Source organism: Heterodontus francisci, chromosome 2, assembly GCF_036365525.1.
Source record: "Heterodontus francisci isolate sHetFra1 chromosome 2, sHetFra1.hap1, whole genome shotgun sequence".
Taxonomy (NCBI): domain Eukaryota; kingdom Metazoa; phylum Chordata; class Chondrichthyes; order Heterodontiformes; family Heterodontidae; genus Heterodontus; species Heterodontus francisci.
Genome location: NC_090372.1, coordinates 183,968,969 through 183,987,516, shown reverse-complemented (window position 1 = coordinate 183,987,516; position 18,548 = coordinate 183,968,969). Strand labels below are relative to the sequence as shown.

Below are 18,548 nucleotides of genomic sequence, written 5' to 3'. Positions count from 1 at the left end.
AGCAGTTTTATATCAATACGAGGTGTATAGGGCAACAGCCCTGCTCATCGTATGCTGCTGTTTGTTCAATGGATGATTGCTGGTATCTTTTGAAGTGCATTTATGAAAATAAGGACTCGTCCTGCAGTCATCATGTCAGTAATTCATTCGATTTTTCAAACTTGATTGAAGACCAATTTTTCAATCTGGTTTAATGAGAAGCTACAACCTGTTTTCTATAACGTCAGTGATAATTGCTGCTGTACAAAATAATGATGGAATCATTGTAGTTGTGGCTAACTGCCCTCAAGGTTTTTGACCCACTGTGGAGGAGTTCTATTGAAATCTCTTTCAGTCGGCGTTTATTGTTTAAAAAGCAGAGGCTAGAAATTTGCTGAGATTTTGAAGTGAATTGTTTGCATTTTAATTAGGTTCCTTGTTACTTCATCTCCCTTCCACACCGTCCCTGCTCCCCTCAGTTTATTTATGATAATGGCTAGTCTCAGAGATACAGTTGGACTTATCTCATGGATCATTTTTATTATGGAATTAGTGGTATCGATCATCATTTCTTTTTATTGTGGTGTTTAAAATAGATCGGCTAGAAGTGCAGTAAAAAGATGCATGTGCATTTAACAAAAATGCACTTCAATTATTCGATCGTGTACTTCATTCCAGTAACAGAAAAGTTAGAACACAAATGTTCCGTAACTGATACTTAAATTACAATTCAATCAGTATTCCTGAATAGGTTGTAATTACAATATTAATGATGAAAAATATGTGCTATAATTGCTGCATTATGCAATGAAGCAATAAAGCAAATGCTGTTGACAATCAGTCATCTGGTTTTGGCAACAGTCGAAGGAAAGCTACTGGATGGGTACCTGCTGGTGACCTGTGTGTACAAGTACTTTAACCTGCATTAAAGGCAACACAATACTTTTATTTTAACTCTATTTTTATCCTCTACAGCTCGTTGCTATCTTTGACGAACAAGATCCCCACCATGGTGGCGATGGGACTAGTGCTAGTTCAACTGGCACTCAAAGCCCAGAGATATTCAGCACTGAGACAACACCCAACTCCTTGTCTGCATTCCAACCCTATCAAGCATCAAGTGAGATTGAGGTCACACCGTCAGTCCTCCGAGCAAGTGAGTCCTTTTATATACACGTTCACTAGTGCAAGGAGATTTTAAATTATGGGCCTGTACCATTGCACAATTGTAATGTCATCCAAGAACTGTTCTTGTTTGACTCACCCTTAAATTTTTCTTATTTTCTTTTGCATATCTTTATTTTCCTTTTTAAATGCTACTCATTTGAAACATTTTGCTGTGTGTGTCCCTCTGATATCTGAAAGCAAAGAAGACATTGGAATACAAGAACAAGGGGTAGGCCATACAGTCCCTCGAGCCTGTCCTGCCATTCAGTGTGATCGTTGCTGATCTGTATCTGGTTTAAGTTGCTGCTCCTAATCTCTGCCGTATGATTTTTGCTGGGATGTACATATGTAGATGTCAGATGACTGGCAACTGTGGAGTTGTATCCTAACTAGGAGTGGAAGGCTTGAGGAGAAAGGCTGGCGACGAGAGATAAACTGGGAAAATATATCCTTAAAAACAAAACAGAGTAATATTATTTGTGATGGAAATGCTTGCACTGGTTTAACAACTTTATCTAACATTCAGAGGAGATCGGATATCCAGATATAAAGTCATCAGATGTGATTTTTAAAAAAGGTTGAACAAGTACAACTTCTTGTTTGGTGCTGCTGGTACTATTTAATCTCCCTCTATATAAAAGGAGCAATATTCATCACACCAGATACCCAGGGAATTAAAAAGTGCAAAATAGATCTGTGATATCCATGCTCATATGTTGGCACAAAATATAGGAGCAGGAGTAGGCCACTCGGCTCTTCGAGCCTGCTCCGCCATTCAATAAGTTCATGGCTGAACTGATTACTCCACATTTCCATCTACCCCCGATAACCTTCCACCCTTCCCTTATTCACTTATCAACCACTCCACTTTTAAATGTATCTTAAGGTGTGATAGTCCAAATCTGAATAATAGACCAGAAAAATATATATGGATTTCGTCACAACAGTTTATGAAATCTGAGTTATGATGAATTCCTGGCAGCACTGAGAAGTCTTTATTCCTGAAATATCTAACTGGAACCAAAACTTGCTGATGAAGAACATCATTCTGATTTCAGGGTTGGTTCTGGGACTATTGCTACAGTTAACTTTTTAACTTGTCTAATGACTTAATTTGCCCAAATGACTTAACTTTTCTTGTTCATTTATTTATTGCTACTACAGCATTTCCTGTGACATTAGTCATGCTGAGACTGATGTTACACTTTTATAATGACTTCAGTGTTATGCCTTGTAATGTACAAAGTATTTCCTGCTAGTATGGGTCTGTGTTTAAGATAACCTGTGTCTTTAAGGCAACAAAGTTTAAAAATTAAATAACACCAATTAATTGGGGTTAAATTGCTTTAGTGAAGGTAATTAGTAGATTATAGAGGCTTGTAAATTTAAGGCTCCAGGGCAATCTGAGGACTTCCCACACTTGCAAAATTTACTGACAATTGAAATGAAATTGCCTCATTTGATGTCTTGTATACTTCTGACATTTTGGAATGTGATGTCTGAAGTGTAAGGAATGACATCAAAAGTTCTATACACCATGGATGTTTCCACTTGTCAGGGAGTTCAAAAGTAGGGGTTATATATCTATGTATATATATGATTGTCACTGAACAGTCCAGTAAGGAATTGGAGATACTTTACCCAGAGAATGAATAGAACGTGGAACTTGCTACCACATGGAGCAGTTGAGGCAAACAACATAGAGGCACTTAATAGAAAGCTAGATGCATCCACTATTTAAGAAAGGTTTCAGAGATAAGCCAGAGAACGACAGACCAGTGAGTCTCACGTCAGTGGTAGGGAAACTATTGGAGAAATTCTGAAGGAGAGAATCTATCTCCACTTGGAGAAGCAAAATTTGATTAGGAATAGTCAGCATGGCTTTGTCAGAGGGAGGTCATGCCTAACAAATTTGATTGAACTTTTTGAGCATGTGACCAGGTGTGTAGATGAGGGTAGTGCAGTTGATGTAGTTTACATGGATTTCAGCAAAGCCTTTGACAAGGTCCCACATGGGAGACTTATCAAGAAAGCAAATGCACATGGGACACAGGGTAACTTGATAAGGTGGATTCAAAATTGGTTTAGCTGTAGGAGACTGAGAGTGATGACAGACGGCTGTTTTAGTGACTGGAAGCCAGTGTCCAGTGGCGTACCACAGGGATCTGTGCTGGGTCCCCTATTGTTTGTCATTTATATAAACGACATAGATGACTATGTGGGGGGTAGGATCAGTAAGTTCGCGGATGACACAAAGATTGGCTGAGTGGTTAACAGTGAGGTTGAGTGTCTTGGGTTACAGGAAGATATAGACGGGATGGTCAAATGGGCATAAAAGTGGCAGATGGAATTTAACCCTGAAAAGTGTGAGGTGATGCACTTTGGAAGGAGTAATGTGACACGGAAGTATTCAATGAACGGCCTGACACTGGGACGTTCCGAGGAACAAAGGGACCTTGGCGTGTTTGTCCATAGATCTCTGAAGGCAGAAGGGCAGGTTAATAGGGTGGTGAAAAAGGCATATGGGATTTTTGCCTTTATCAATCGAGGCATAGATTACAAAAGCAGGGAGGTCATGTTGGAGTTGTATAGAACTTTGTTAAGGCCACAGCTGGAGTACTGTGTGCAATTCTGGTCGCCACATTATAGGAAGGATATGATTGCACTGGAGGGGGTGCAGAGGCGATTCACCAGGATGTTGCCTGGGATGGAACATTTAAGCTATGAAGAGAGGTTGGATAGGCTTGGGTTGTTTTCGCTGGAGCAGAGAAGACTGAGGGGTGACCTGATCGAGGTGTACAAGATTATGAGGGGCATTGACAGGGTGGATAGGGAGCAGCTGTTCCCCTTAGTTGAAGGGTCAGTTACGAGGGGACAGGAGTTTAAGGTTGAGGGGCAGGAGGTTTAAGGGGGATTTGCGGAAGAACTTTTTTACCCAGAGGGTGGTGACGGTCTGGAATGCACTGCCTGGGAGGGTGGTAGAGGCGGGTTGCATCACATCCTTTAAAAAGTACCTGGATGAGCACTTGGTACGTCATAACATTCAAGGCTATGGGCCAAGTGTTGGCAAATGGGATTAGGTAGACAGGTCAGGTGTCTTTAATGCATCGCTGCAAACTCGATGGGCCGAAGGGCCTCTTCTGCACTGTATTATTCTGTGATTCTGTGTGATTCTATGAGGGAGAAAAGAATAAATGGATATGCTAATAGGGTTAGATGGATTAGAGTGGAAGGAGTCGCCTGCAGAACATATATACTGGGCTGCATTTTAAGACTCTGCCACTGATGTAGACAGTGGACGCAAAAATGAAATGAGGCCCTCGCACACAGGGACCATGTCACTGAGCCGCTGCGATTTCAAACACGTCAACTCAATTGCATGGCCGCAGCACCCATCCCCCGCGATGATGCGGGGGGCGGGCATGCCGGCAACGTTGTCCGGCACCAATGCGCCTGCACCATTTTTAAAGGGCTTTCAGCCCGAAAAGAGCTTTAAAATTTTTAAAGAGCCAGTAAATTTAAAATTTAAAGTATCAATGTACAAGTCTTCCCATGCATTTCTCCCCCCACCCCACCCCTCCAATAGCATATCAGAACATTCCTGCCCTTTTCCCCCACAGAACATAGATATTGAAAATTAGACCTTCCCCCATCCCCACCCAATGTTCGGCACCTTTGTTCTTTACCCCTTCCCATCACCCCCGCGCCCCCTCCCGCCAACCAATCCGCAGCGTTGTAACCCCACTCTCCCCCTCCCACACAAAGAAAATCACCTGCTCCCCCCTCCCCACAGGTGGTCGCGCCTCATTTCCCCGAACAGAGATTCGAAGGCGCGACATTGCCGGCCACCCAAATAAAGATTGGAATGTAGTGGCTGAATTGCTGCAGCCTCCATGGTAAGTAGGCATCAACATATTTTAATGCGTCCCGTTGCCGAGCGATGGGGCGGCCGCCATGAGGCGCTGGCGGCCGCCATGAGGCGCTGCCGCCGCCGGGGTCAGTGGCAACCCTCCACTGTACTGATGCTTATTGGCCCCTCACCACCGTTCCCAAATGCGGAGGGGCTTTAAAATCCAGCCCACTGGCGCAGACCTGTTGAGCCAAATGGCCTATTTCTGTGCTGTATTTGTTATGTAATTCTGTGTAATATGGCAGTAGTGATTACATCCTTGAAATTGTTGCCGAACTTTTATTTTTTTTAAATAGTTCCATCTTAAACTATTGCTTTGGTATTTGTACTTTGAAGCACTATGTATTGATTGAATACTTCTTTGTGTGATATAATTTTATTATTGTACTGGCACATTTGCTGTTGACATGTAATTCAGTAATTATGACCCATAATTATTGTGTGCTGCCCAGGGCAATTGACTATTAGTTGTACTAAGATATGGAAAATTGCTCCAACTGATGTAATTTTTTGCTAATTGCAGTTGTACCCGTGTACTTATTATGAATACTGTATTCTGCTTGTAGATACTAAAAACCACCGCTGACTGATTCCTCCCCAGATAGTTGCAAATAGTGCCATGAAACTGAATTAGTTTGGTCACGTGTGCTTAAATTGCATATTCCAGTTATGTGCTGCAGAATCTTAACTGCTCCTTTTGGTTATTAGCAACATGGCAACGAAAATGAAAGATTTGAAGTATATAACGAAATAATCAATTCGCCGCTGTAGTTTTTTGAAGTGTAGAAGCAAGCAGTGGCTCTCCATCTAATGTTTGTTTTGACCATATGCAATTATTTTTTGGATAAGTTTTGCAATCTTGGGAAAGTATATTTCCACACTTCTGATTCCATAGTGTGATTTAAAGGTACTGGCAGAGCTTGGCTGACGACATTGTACCTTTGCAACAAACTATTCAGAATTGATGCTTTGTTGGTCATTGGAAAAAGAATGTGATTGGTTTTAAAACTCCTTTCTCCAAAGTCAAGTGTCTATTGTTCAATCCTGGTTTTAAACGTTCCCTTCCTGACTGCTTTGCCTGCTGCATTGAAGGGAGAAAATGTGAAACTAAATGGTACTGTATTCCATCGGCTCCTACCTGCTTTCTTGGTTTCTGAACACCTTCAACAGATGCCTTCTCAGCTGCAGTTTCCCCTTCACATTCTTATTTAAGGTTAAGAGTCTAAAATTGCATCGAAGGAAGTAGGGTTTGCAGTGCCGTGCAATAAATAAATAATTTTAATTTGCCCAATATTGGGTGATGACCACTGATACAGCTGCTGCGTGTGCACACTCTTATTTGTTTTTTAAATGCTTTTAAAAATTTCCAATTTTAGGGTTGCAAACAATCTTATTGTGCAAGTGCCATAATGTGAACTCATTTCATTTGAAATCTAGTGTTGGTAGCTCATAACTAGTTGTTCTAAAATATGCTTGTGCATCTGCAAGTGTCATTTTTCAATGCAAGTTGGCTCCTAGAATATTCATCTTTGCAAAGGCAACATTCTTTCCAACCTTTCTCCATCATTTCTCTACTTTTCAAAGTTAAGGGACCAAATTAGCATGCAGCCGAAAATTCTAGAAATTTATTTTGAGCAGTATGTGAGAAAAGCAAATGCTAAGTGCTGTTCAGATTCAGTAGGTCAGTTCATAAAGTCCTGGGGCATCATATTATTCAGACTAGATATTTTCTAGCTCAGTCTCACTGCACTAAATCCCTAACTCTGCAGGGGTGGTGATAGGGTCTAGGTTGGCATCAGTCTTTTTCTCAGTACAGAGTTATTGGCATGATTGATGCCACTCTCGGGCAATGGTTTCTGTTGTCAAATAAACCACAAAGACTTATTGCCCATATACTTTCAGCACTGTACGAACTGCTTTCCCTGTACTGGGACGAGGGAGCAGTACCACAGGACATGCGCGATGCCAATATCATCACCCTCTATAAAAACGAAGGTGACCGCGGTGACTGCAACAACTACCATGGAATCTCCCTGCTCAGCCTGGTGGGGAAAGTCTTTGCTCGAGTCGCTTTAAACAGGCTCCAGAAGTTGGCCGAGTGCTTCTACCCTGAGGCACAGTGTGGCTTTCGTGCAGAGAGATCGACCATTGACATGCTGTTCTCCCTTCGTCAGATGCAGGAGAAATGCCGTGAACAACAGATGCCCCTCTACGTTGCTTTCATTGATCTCACCAAAACCTTTGACCTCGTCCGCAGACGTGGTCTCTTCAGACTACTAGCAAAGATCGGATGCCCACCAAAGCTACTAAGTATCATCAGCTCATTCTATGAGTATATGAAAGGCATAGCGGTGCCTCATCAGAGCCCTTTCCTATCCTGAGTGGCGTGAAACAGGGCTGTGTTCTCGCACCTACACTGTTTTGGATCTTCTTCTCTGCTGCTCTCACATGCGTTCAAGTCTTCAGAGGAAGGAATTTTCCTCCACACAAGATCAGATGGCAGCTTGTTCAACCTTGCCCATCATACAGCGAAGACCAAAGTACGGAAAGTCCTCATCAGGGAACTCCTCTTTGCTGACGATGCTGCATTAACATCTCACACTGAAGAGTGTCTGCAGAGTCTCATTGGCAGGATTGCGGCTGCCTGCACCAAATTTGGCCTAACCATCAGCCTCAAGAAAATGAACATCATGGGACAGGACATCAGAAATGCCCCATCCATAAATATCGGCAACCACACTCTGGAAGTGGTTCAAGAGTTCACCTACCTGGGCTCAACTATCACCAATAACCTGTCTCTCAATGCAGAATTCAACAAGCGCGTCGGATAGGCTTAATGTCCAGACTGGCCAAGAGAGTGTGGGAAAATGGCGCACTGACACAGAGCACAGAAGTCCGAGTGTATCAAGCCTGTGTCCTCAGTACCTTGCTCTACAGCAGCGAGGCCTGGACAACATACGTCAGCCAAGAGCGATGTCTCAATTCATTCCATCTTCGCTGCCTCCGGAGAATCCTTGGCATCAGGTGGTAGGACCGTATCTCCAACACTGAAGTCCTCGAGGCGGCCAACATCCCCAGTATATACACCCTACTAAGCCAGCGGCGCTTGAGATGGCTTGGCCATGTGAGCCACATGGAAGATGGCAGGATCCCCAAGGACACATTGTACAGCGAGCTCGTCACTGGTACCAGCCCCACCGGCCGTCCTTGTCTCCACTTTAAAGACGTCTGCAAACACGACATGAAGTCCTGTGACATTGATCACAAGTCGTGGGAGTCAGTTGCCAGTGATTGCCAGAGCTGACGGGCAGCCATAAAGGCGGGGCTAAAGCGTGGCGAGTCGAAGAGACTTAGCAGTTGGCAGGAAAAAAGACAGAAGTGCAAGGGGAGAGCCAACTGTGTAACAGTCCCGGCAACCAATTTTATCTGTAGCACCTGTGGAAGAGTCTGTCACTCCAGAATTGGCCTTTATAGCTACTTCAGGCGCTGCTTCACAATCCACTGACCACCTCTAGGCGCTTACCCATTGTCTCTCGAGACAAGGAGGCCAAAGAAGAAGACTTTGACAAAGTGCAAGAATGCTGCTGCATGACGTATTATGCCCAACCATTTCCCTCAGAAGAAAAAGTTTGAGGAAGAAACTGGGAGGGGAATGTAGAAGTTGCAAAGAGTTTTACTTCAGTGATCCCTGACAGAAAGCAACAAGGCATAGCTTCTTTGAATAACAGTTAATTGAAGATTGTTCAGTGGTTAGAGACAGAATGTAATGATTTGCAGTGTATTGCTGAAATTTGGTGAGTACAGTACTGCATTTGCACCTCATTATTTTCACATTTTGTTATTGTGAGACACTGCAGCTCTAGAAACCCAGTTGCCATAACAGACATCTGAAGTGCTAAATGAATTTCAATTCATTTCTAGTCTGAAAAGCTCAAATATTAATTTGGTCGTGTTTTGGATATCAAGAAACATTGCACATGTTATGATTGGAGACAGATCACACGGTTACGATCCTGTTGCTCAGCCGTGGATATTGTCCACCCCTCGTAACATTGACGCTCATTTTCTAACCCCAGCCACAACTTATATTTATGTAGCACCTTTAACATGGTAAAAGATCCCAATAATGCTCAACAGAAGCATTGTCAAATAAAATTTGGCACTGAGCCACACAAGGAAATTTGGGACAGATGACCAAAAACATGGTCAAAGAAGGAGGTTTAAAGAAGCATCTTAAAGGAAGAGAGACAGGTCGAAGGCAAAAGAGGTTTAGAGAGGGAATTCCAGAGGTTATTGGGGCCCAGGCAACTGAAGGCATGGCCTCAAGTGGTGGAGGGATTAAAATAGGAGGATGTGCAAGAGGCCAGATTTAGAGGAGCACAGAGATCTCGTGGAGGAGGTTGCAAAATCTGAAGGCAAAGAATCAGTTTGAAAACAAGAATGAGAATTTTAAATTTGAGGTGTTACTGGACCATGAACCAATGTAGGTCATCCTAGCACAGGACTGATGGGTGAACGGGACTTGGTGCAAGTTAGGATATGGACTGCAGTGTTTTGAATGAGTCAAGTTTATGGGGCTTGGAAGATTGGGAGGCCGGCCGAGAGTGCATTGCAATAGTCAAGTCTAGAGGTAATAAAAGTATGGATGTGAGTTTTAGCAATTGGCGAGTTGAGGCAGGGATGGAGTTGGGTAGCGTTATCGAGGTGGAAATAGGCACTCGTGGTAATGGAGCTAATATGTGGTCAGAAGCTCATCTCAGGGTCAAATACGGCACCAAGTTTGCGAATAGTCTGGTTCAGCCTCAGACAGTTGCCATGGAGAGTCAATGGCTGGGAACTGAATTCAGGGCAGGGAGTGAATTGCAATGGCTTCTGTCTTTCCAGTATTTAATTGGAGGAAATTTCTGCTCATTCAGTACTGGATGTCAGACGAACAGTGTGACAAATCAGAGACAGTGGAGGAATTGAGAGGCGGTGATGAGGTAGAACTGGGTTGTCAGTTTATGCGTGGAACGTAACCTCAAGTTTTTTGATGATATCACCAAATGGCAGTATGTGTGTTGAGAAATAGGAGGAGACAACTATATACTTGGAGCACTCCAGATGTGATGGTGCGGAAGCAGGAAAAGAAGGTGTTGCAGCTGATTCTCTGGCTTAACAGCATAGATAAGAATAGAAAAGCAAAATGCCACGCTTGTTGAAAGTCTGAAAAAAAACAGAAAATGCTGGCAATATTCAGCAGTCCTGGCTGCAGCTGTGGAGAGAGAAAAACAGGATTAACGTTTCAGGTCAATCACCTTCCATCAGATAAGAATGGAACCAGGTGAGGACAGTCCTACTCAGCTAGATGACAGAAGAAAGGCATTGGAGGTCAACTGTGTCAAAGGCTGCAGACAGGGTCAAGCAGGATAAGGATGGATGGTTTACCTTTGTCACAGTAACACTTGTGACTTCATTCAGCAGTGGAAATCTGATTGGAGGGATTCAAAAAGGCCTTCTGGGAACGATGGGCTTGGATTTGAGAGGTGGCTACATGTTCATGGACTTCAGAGAGGAAAGGGAGGTTGGAGATGGGGCAATAGTTAACGAACAGAGGGGACAAGGATGAGTTTTGTTTTGAAGAGAGGGGTGATGGCAGATTTGAAGGGGAGGTGGGCAACAGTAACTGAGGAGACTGCAGACTTTCCTCAGTGTTGTACAGGCAGACAATGCAAAAGGTATATTGTTGGCTTGTATGGTTGGGCTAAGTGCATAGCTCATCCACATTCGAAAAGCTCAAATATTAATATGGTCATGTTTAGGATATCAAGAAAAAATCCACATGCTATGATTGATAGCTCACACAGTTACGAACATATGAATTAGGAGCAGAAGTAGGCCATTCGGCCCCTCGAGCCTGCTCCGCTATTCAATAAGATCATGGCATCACAGTTCTGATCCTATTACTCAGGCGTGGATATTTTTTACCCCTTGCAACTTTTAACGTGTATTTTCTAACCCAACAGCAGTTGTAACAACTTAGATTTATATGGCATCTTTAACATGGTAAAAGTTCTCAAGGCACTTCACAGGAGTGTTATGAAGCCAGTTTGTCAGTGTTCTAGCACCCCTTTATATTCACTACCAGTAGTTGGTAATATTTGTTTGCGTTGGTCAGTGATCGTTTCCCGTGATTTAGATTTGAGAGGGGGGTGATCTTCTTGATGGTTGGCCCAAAAGCTCTCTTAATGCCATCATACATTCCTCTGATGTTTCCGGTGTTGGAGGCCTGCTGAATACGACTGCATAGGTGTTGCCAGTAGTCATTTGCACAGCGTCTGGCTGTTCTTTGTGCAGCATTTCTGGCTACTTTAAGTGCTACGGATGTTAACTCACTGGGGGCTTTCTTGTAGTTCAACAGTGCAATGCGCTGAGCAGCTATGACAGGTTCCAGCTCTTCAAAGTGAGATTGAAACCAGTCTGCATTCTGCTCACATTTGCCAAAAGTGGTCATTGTTGAGTCATGAATGATGTCTCTGACGTGGGCCCGCTTCGTCTCTGCATCCTCTGCAGGAGTGTTTTGAAGGGCTTTTTCAAGTGAGTTTAGAAACTTATATAACAGCTTTGGATAAGAAATTCTGTTAGTGTTGATGCGCGGGCGGCCCTTCTGCTTGGAGTGATGTTGCTTCTTTGGTTTGAGTCTAACTTTGCTGCACACCAGGGAGTGGTCGGTGTCGCAGGTCGCGCTGTGGAAGCTGCGTGTGATTTGAACATTGTTTATAGAGGCTCGCCTTGTAACGATGAGGTCCAGCTGGTGCCAATGACGTGATCTTGGGTGTCTCCATGAAACCTGGTGACAGGGTTTAGTATGAAAGAACGAGTTGGTGATGCAGAGGTTGTGATAGGTACACAACACCAGCAGTCTCTGTCCATTCTCATTCATCCTTCCAATTCCATAGCACCCAAGGCAGGAGGGCCATGAGTCATGGTCGACCCCAACCCTGGCATGAAAGACCCCCAGCAGGAACAAATGTTCGGTATTAGGAATGCTACTAATATTATGGAGTTCCTCGTAGAACTCGTCTTTAACTTCAGGTGGGGAGCAGAGTGTTGGAGCATAGATGCTGAGTAGGTGTACTGGGCCAGAGGCGGTGAGCAGTCAGATGGACAGTATGCATTCCGAGCCATTTGAAAGTGGCTGTATCATGCTGAGCAAAGAGTTTCTGATGGCGAAGCCCACTCCATGCTGTCTTGGTTCTTCAGGATCCCTGCCCTGCCAGCAGAAGCTGTAGTCTTGCTCTCTTAGAGATCCGCTCGCTGGGAGGTGTGTCTTCTGAAGTGCTGCAATGTCCACATTGAGTCTACTGAGCTCGTTGTTAATGATGGCTGTCTTCCGAGAGTTGTTGATTGTGTAAGGTCTTCCGACGGCAGGACACATAGTTCTGACATTCCAGCTTGAAAAACGAAGGGCTGGTACCTTTCCTTTTTTTGTCATGCTGTTTGGTGCGGTGTTACTGTCCACTTGTTGGGCAATGACCCTGAGCTCCAAGCACCCATTGAAGCAGGTGGACTGCGGCGGGACAGAACCCAAGCAAATGGACCGCTGGGTGGAGCACTACCTGGAACTGTACTCCAGGGAAAATGTTGTCACTGATACTGCCCTCAATGCAGCCCAATCTCTGCCAATCATGGATGCTGGATGAACAACCAACAAAATCGGAACTCAGTGATGCCATTGATTCTCTAGCCAGTGGAAAAGCTCCTGGAAAGGACGGCATTACCCCAGAAATAATCAAGAGTGCCAAGCCTGCTATACTTTTGGCACTCCATGAACTGCTTTGCCTGTGCTGGGATAAGGTAGCAGTACCACAGGACATGCGCGATGCCAATATCATCACCATCTATAAGAACAAGGGTGACCACAGTGACTGCAACAACTACCGTGGAATCTCCCTGCTCAGCATAGTGGGGAAAGTCTTTGCTCGAGTCGTTTTAAACAGACTCCAGAAGCTGGCTGAGCGTTTCTACCCTGAAGCACAGTGGGGCTTTTGAGCAGAGAGATCCACTATTGATATGCTGTTCTCCCTTCGCCAGCTACAGCTGAAATGTTGCAAACAACAGATGCCCCTCTACGTTGCTTTCATAGATCTCACCAAAGCCTTTGACCTCATCAGCAGTCATGGTCTCTTCAGGCTACTAGCAAAGATCGGATGTCCACCAAATCTACTAAGTATCATCACCTCATTCCATGACAATATGAAAGGCACAATTCAACATAGCGGCGCCTCATCAGACCCCTTTCCTATCCTGAGTGGCGTGAAACTGAGCTGTGTTCTCGCACCCACACTGTTTGGGATCATCTTCTCTCTGCTGCTCTCACATGAGTTCAAGTCTTCAGAAGAAGGAATTTTCCTCCACACAAGATCAGATGGCAGGTTGTTCAAAATTGCCCGTCTTAGTACGGAAAGTCCTCATCAGGGAACTCCTCTTTGCTGACGATGCTGCGTTAACATCCCACACAGAAGAGTGTCTGCAGAGACTCATCAACAGGATTGCGCCTGCCTGCAACGAATTTGGCCTAACCATCAGCCTCAAGAAAACGAACATCATGGGACAGGACGTCAGAAATGCTCCATCCAGCAATATTGGCGACCTCGCTCTGGAAGTGGTTCAAGAGTTCACCTACCTAGGCTCAACTATCACCAGTAACCTGTCTCTTGATGCAGAAATCAACAAGCACATGGAAAAGTCGTCCGCTGCTATGTCCAGACTGGCCAAGAGAGTGTGGGAAAATGGCGCACTGACACGGAACACAAAAGTCCGAGTGTATCAAGCCTGTGTCCTCAGTACCTTGCTGTATGGCAGCGAGGCCTGGACAATGTAGGTCAGCCAAGAGCGACGCCTCAACTCATTCCATCTTCGCTGCCTCTGGAGAATCCTTGACATCAGGTGGCAGGACCATATCTCCAATGCAGAAGTCTCGAGGCGGCCAACATCCCCAGCATATACACCCCTACTGAGCCAGCAGTGCTTGAGATGGCTTGGCCATGTGAGCCGCATGGAAGATGGCAGGATCCCCAAGGACGCATTGTACAGCAAGCTCGACCCACCGGCCGTCCATGTCTCCACTTTAAAGACGTCTACAAACGCGACATGAAGTCCTGTGACATTGACCACAGGTCATGGGAGTCAGTTGCCAGTGATCGCCAGAACTGGCAGACAGCCATAAAGGCGGGGCTAAAGAGTGGCGAGTCGAAGAGATTTAGCTGTTGGCAGGAAAAAAGACAGAAGCGCAAAGGGAGAGCCAACTGTGTAACAGCCCTGACAACCAATTTTATCTGCAGTGCCTGTGGAAGAGTCTGTCACTCTAGAATTGGCCTTTATAGCCACTCGTGGTGCTGCTCCACAAACCACTGACCACCTCTAGGCACTTACCCATTGTCTCTCGAGACAAGGAGGCCAAAGAAGAAGAAGTTGGTAATGGAAGGAAAACCCTTTTTAGATGGTTTTCCATGTCATATTTATATTACTACACTGCTCTTTTGTTCAAATACAGCATTAATTGCAACATCTAAATGAAGTGACGTGGACTATTTAGGTATCATTCATATCACCTTTGACATTGATCTCCCTCTCATCTGAATATCTAAGCAAGATCATACATGGCTTTGAAGAGAACAGTGCTGCTATTAACATTATTTGGTTATCTAATTCACAGCTCATATAATTTTGTGCAATTATCACATTTGATTGTCTCAATCTGTTGAATGTGTTGCTTGTTTTCTGTAAATTGTCAACGTCACAATGACTTGAGGTTTCCTTCAGTTGATTGTTTTGTGATTCAGCATGTCATGAAAGCAAGAAGCAGCAGTGCTCATCATGACCTCATATTTGTAAATGCAAAAGAAATAGAAGCCTGGAGGACAGCGATCACCGAATGATCAAGTTAAACATGACTTGGAGATTACAAATAGCAGATCCCTTTATAATTTCAAAAGGGCTAACATTAGTGCAAGCAGGGAACAACTAAAATCAGTAGATTGGCAGAGTTTGTTCAACAACACTTGAGCTGGAGGGCAAGTTAAATAGTTTTAAAGGTTTGATACTGACCATGATGGATAAATACATTATGACCACCAGTGAGCTCAGACTACACAGACGTGACCCGAAAATGGATTAACAAACAAATTACAAGTGATAGAGAAAAAAATTGTCCTCTACAAATCTTGTAGAAGGAAAGTAGAAATGATTCACTGAGATGGCAGGTCCGGTTGAGAAAGCCATTAAAAAGGCATGCGAGATCCTGGGCTTTGTAAATAAAGGCATAGAGTACAAAAGCAAGGAAGTTATGGTTAACCTTTATAAAACACTAGTTTGGCCCCAACTGGAGTATTGTGTCCAGTTCTGCGCACAACACATTAGGAAGGATGTGATAGCTTTTGAGAGGGTGCAGAAAAGATTAATGAGAATAATTCCAGATTGAGGGACTTCAGTTGCATGGATAGATTGAAGTAGTTGGGTTTGTTCTTCTTAGAGAAGGAAAGATTGGGAGGAGATTTTGTAGAGGTTTTCAAAATCATGAGGTGTCTAGACACAGTAAATAGAGAGAAACTATTGCCATTTGCGGAAGGGTTGAGAACCAGAGGACACAGATTTGAAATGATTGGCACAAGAACCAAAGGTGACATGAGGAAAAACATTTTTTCCACAGCGAGTGGTGAAGATTTGGCATTCACTGCCTGAAAGGGTGGTGGAGGCAGATTAATTTGTGGCTTTCAAAAGGGAATTGAATAAGCACTTGAAGGGAAAGAATTTCTTGGGCTACGGGTAAAGGATGGGAGTGGGACTAGCTAAATTGCTGTGCAGAGAGCCAGCATGGGCTCGATGTGCTGAATGGCCACCTCCTGTACTGTAACCATTCCTGAGTCTATGATTCTAAAAATAAAAGTTGCAAAATTTGGAGTCATTGTTTCTTGTAAGCATTCACAAGGAAAGACGTGAGTAACATGCGCTCCCCAAACAACAGCTAGCTCTCCCTGGTAACTGTCCGAGGCTGAATCAAACTCTGCTTCCGACCACATATCAGTGCCGCAACTGAGATTGAGTGTTTCCAGCTTCATAACATCGCTACACTCCACCCATGCCTCAGCTCATCTGCTGCTGAAGCCCTCACCATGCATTTGTTATCTCTAGCCTTGACCAATGTAGTGCACTCCTGGCTGGCCTCCCACATTTTACCCTCTGTAAATTTGAGATCATCCAAAATGCTGCAGCCTGTGTTCTAACTTGCATTAATTCCCATTCATCCATCAACCCTGTGCTCGCTGACCGAAACTGACTCCCGATTCAGCAATGCCTCAATATTAAAATCTTTATCCTTGTTTTCAAATCCTTCTATGGTCTTGTCCCTCCTTATCTCTGTCATCTCCTTGAGCTCGACAACCCTCTGAGGTATCTTCATTCCTTGAATTTTAGCATCTTGAGCATCCACAATTTTATTCATTCCACCATTCCTGACTGTGCCTTCAGCTGCAAGGCCCTAAGCTCATGAATCCCCTCCCTAAGCCTCTGCATCTCTCTATATCTATCTCCTCCTTTAAGATGCTCCTTAAAACTTTCCTCTTTGACCAAGATTTTGGTCATCTGCCCTAATAACTCCTTGTTCCAGTCAAGTGAGGAGGGGTCGAAGGGCTTCCCTCTTTTCACTCTCCTTGTTTGACCACAACAGGTTTAGTTCTTAAAGTGTATGTACTGGCCATATCAGTAGGTGTTTGATTACTTACTTGCTATGATCATAAGAACCAATTGGACAGGTTTACTTGAGTTTAACAAAGAGTTTAACTTTATTGTATCTAAACCGAACTCATGAAAATAATAAATAATGCGGCAACTTTCAGTGAATGCGTGCATACGCTGGAGGTTTACACACACACACACACACAAATAGGATAGAGTTGGTTGATTTAGAGTCCATAGAAAAGAAGGGGTATACAGTCTGTGGTGTTTGGTGATTTGGCTGGCATTGAGCTGAATTTGGTGGACCTGAGGCTTTTAGTTTAAAGAGGTAGATGACTGGTTCGGTGGGTCTCTTGGAGACAGCGATGCAGATGATTTCCTCCAGTGGGGTTTCTGATTGTAGCTGGAGTATACAAAGGTTGTCAGTCAACAGGCAGGATTTGAAAGCTTTCAAGCTGGAATGGAGAGAGAGGCCTTCACTCGGGTCTGCACGTATCAGAGTCCAGTTGCTTCTCCTCTGCTGCAGAGAAAACACCAGCTTCAAACCACAGATGGGGAAGGGACTTGTCACATGACTGTCACTCAGTGATTCAAACATAGCAGTTAGCAGTATTCTTTTTGCTAAAAGGAACAAGCAGTTCCCTTAAACTTCATGGATCTTGGTTCTTGCTGGGATATGAGCAGACATTTCATCTCCCTCTTCAGAACATTGTAGTGTAGGATACAATCTTGCAATTCGGTGATCATCTTAGGCTGCAAGCAAAATCATCCTTGTACCTTTTCTTTTTTAAATGTCTTTTTAGCTGTGGGCTGACAAGCCCCTGGGTCCTGATGGACTTCTTCCTAGTGTTCTAAAAGAAGTGATTAGTGAGATGGTTGATGCATTGGTTTTAATTTGCCAAAATTCCCTAGATTCGGGGAAGGTTCCATTAGATTGGAAAAAAGCTAATGGAACTCCATCATTCAAAAAGGGAGGGAGACAGAAAGCAGGAAACTACAGGCCAGTTAGCTTAACATCTGTCTTAAGGAACATGTTAGAAGCTATTATTAAAGATGTTATAGCAGGGCAGCCATAAAGGCGGGGCTGAAGCGTGGCGAGTCGAAGAGACTTAGCAGTTGGCAGGAAAAAAGACAGAGGCGCAAGGAGAGAGCCAACTGTGTAACAGCCCCGACAAACAAATTTTTCTGCAGCACCTGTGGAAGAGCCTGTCACTCTAGAATTGGCCTTTATAGCCACTCCAGGCACTGCTCCACACACCACTGACCACCTCCAGGCGCTTACCCATTGTCTCTCGAGACAAGGAGGCCAAAGAAGATAGCAGGGCATTTAGAAAAATTCAAGGTAATCAGGCAGAGTCAACATGGCTTTGTGAAATGGAAGTCATGTTTAACCAATTTATTGGAGTTCTTTGAAGGAGTAACATGTGCTGTGGATAAAGGGGAACCGGTGGATGTACTGTACTTAGGTTTCCAGAAGGCATTTGATAAGGTGCCATGTCAAAGGTTATTGTGGAAAATAAAAGCTCATGGTAAAAGGGGTAACATATTGACATGGATAGAGGATTGTCTAGCTAACAGGAAACAGAGAGTAGGCATAAATGGGTCATTTTCTGGTTGGCAAGATGTAACGAGTGGTGTGCCGCAGTGATCAGTGCTGGGGCCTCAACTTTTTACCATTTATATAAATGACTTGGATGAAGGGACCGAAGGTATGGTTGCTAAATTTGCTGATGACACAAAGATAGGTAGGAAAGTAAGTTGTGAAGAGGACATCGGA

The 18,548-nt window shown here is 44.0% G+C and overlaps 1 protein-coding gene across 4 annotated transcripts in view; it reads left to right on the top strand.

Moving 5' to 3' along the window:
- Window positions 1-18,548, top strand: part of LOC137349219 (partitioning defective 3 homolog) — a 956,485-nt gene that overhangs the window by 393,756 nt on the left and 544,181 nt on the right. For all 4 annotated transcript variants that reach the window (XM_068014722.1, XM_068014712.1, XM_068014729.1 and 1 more), the window contains exon 3: window positions 955-1,135. In XM_068014722.1, coding sequence (XP_067870823.1) covers window positions 955-1,135 — 181 coding nt within the window. The remainder of the gene's footprint in view (window positions 1-954; window positions 1,136-18,548) is intronic.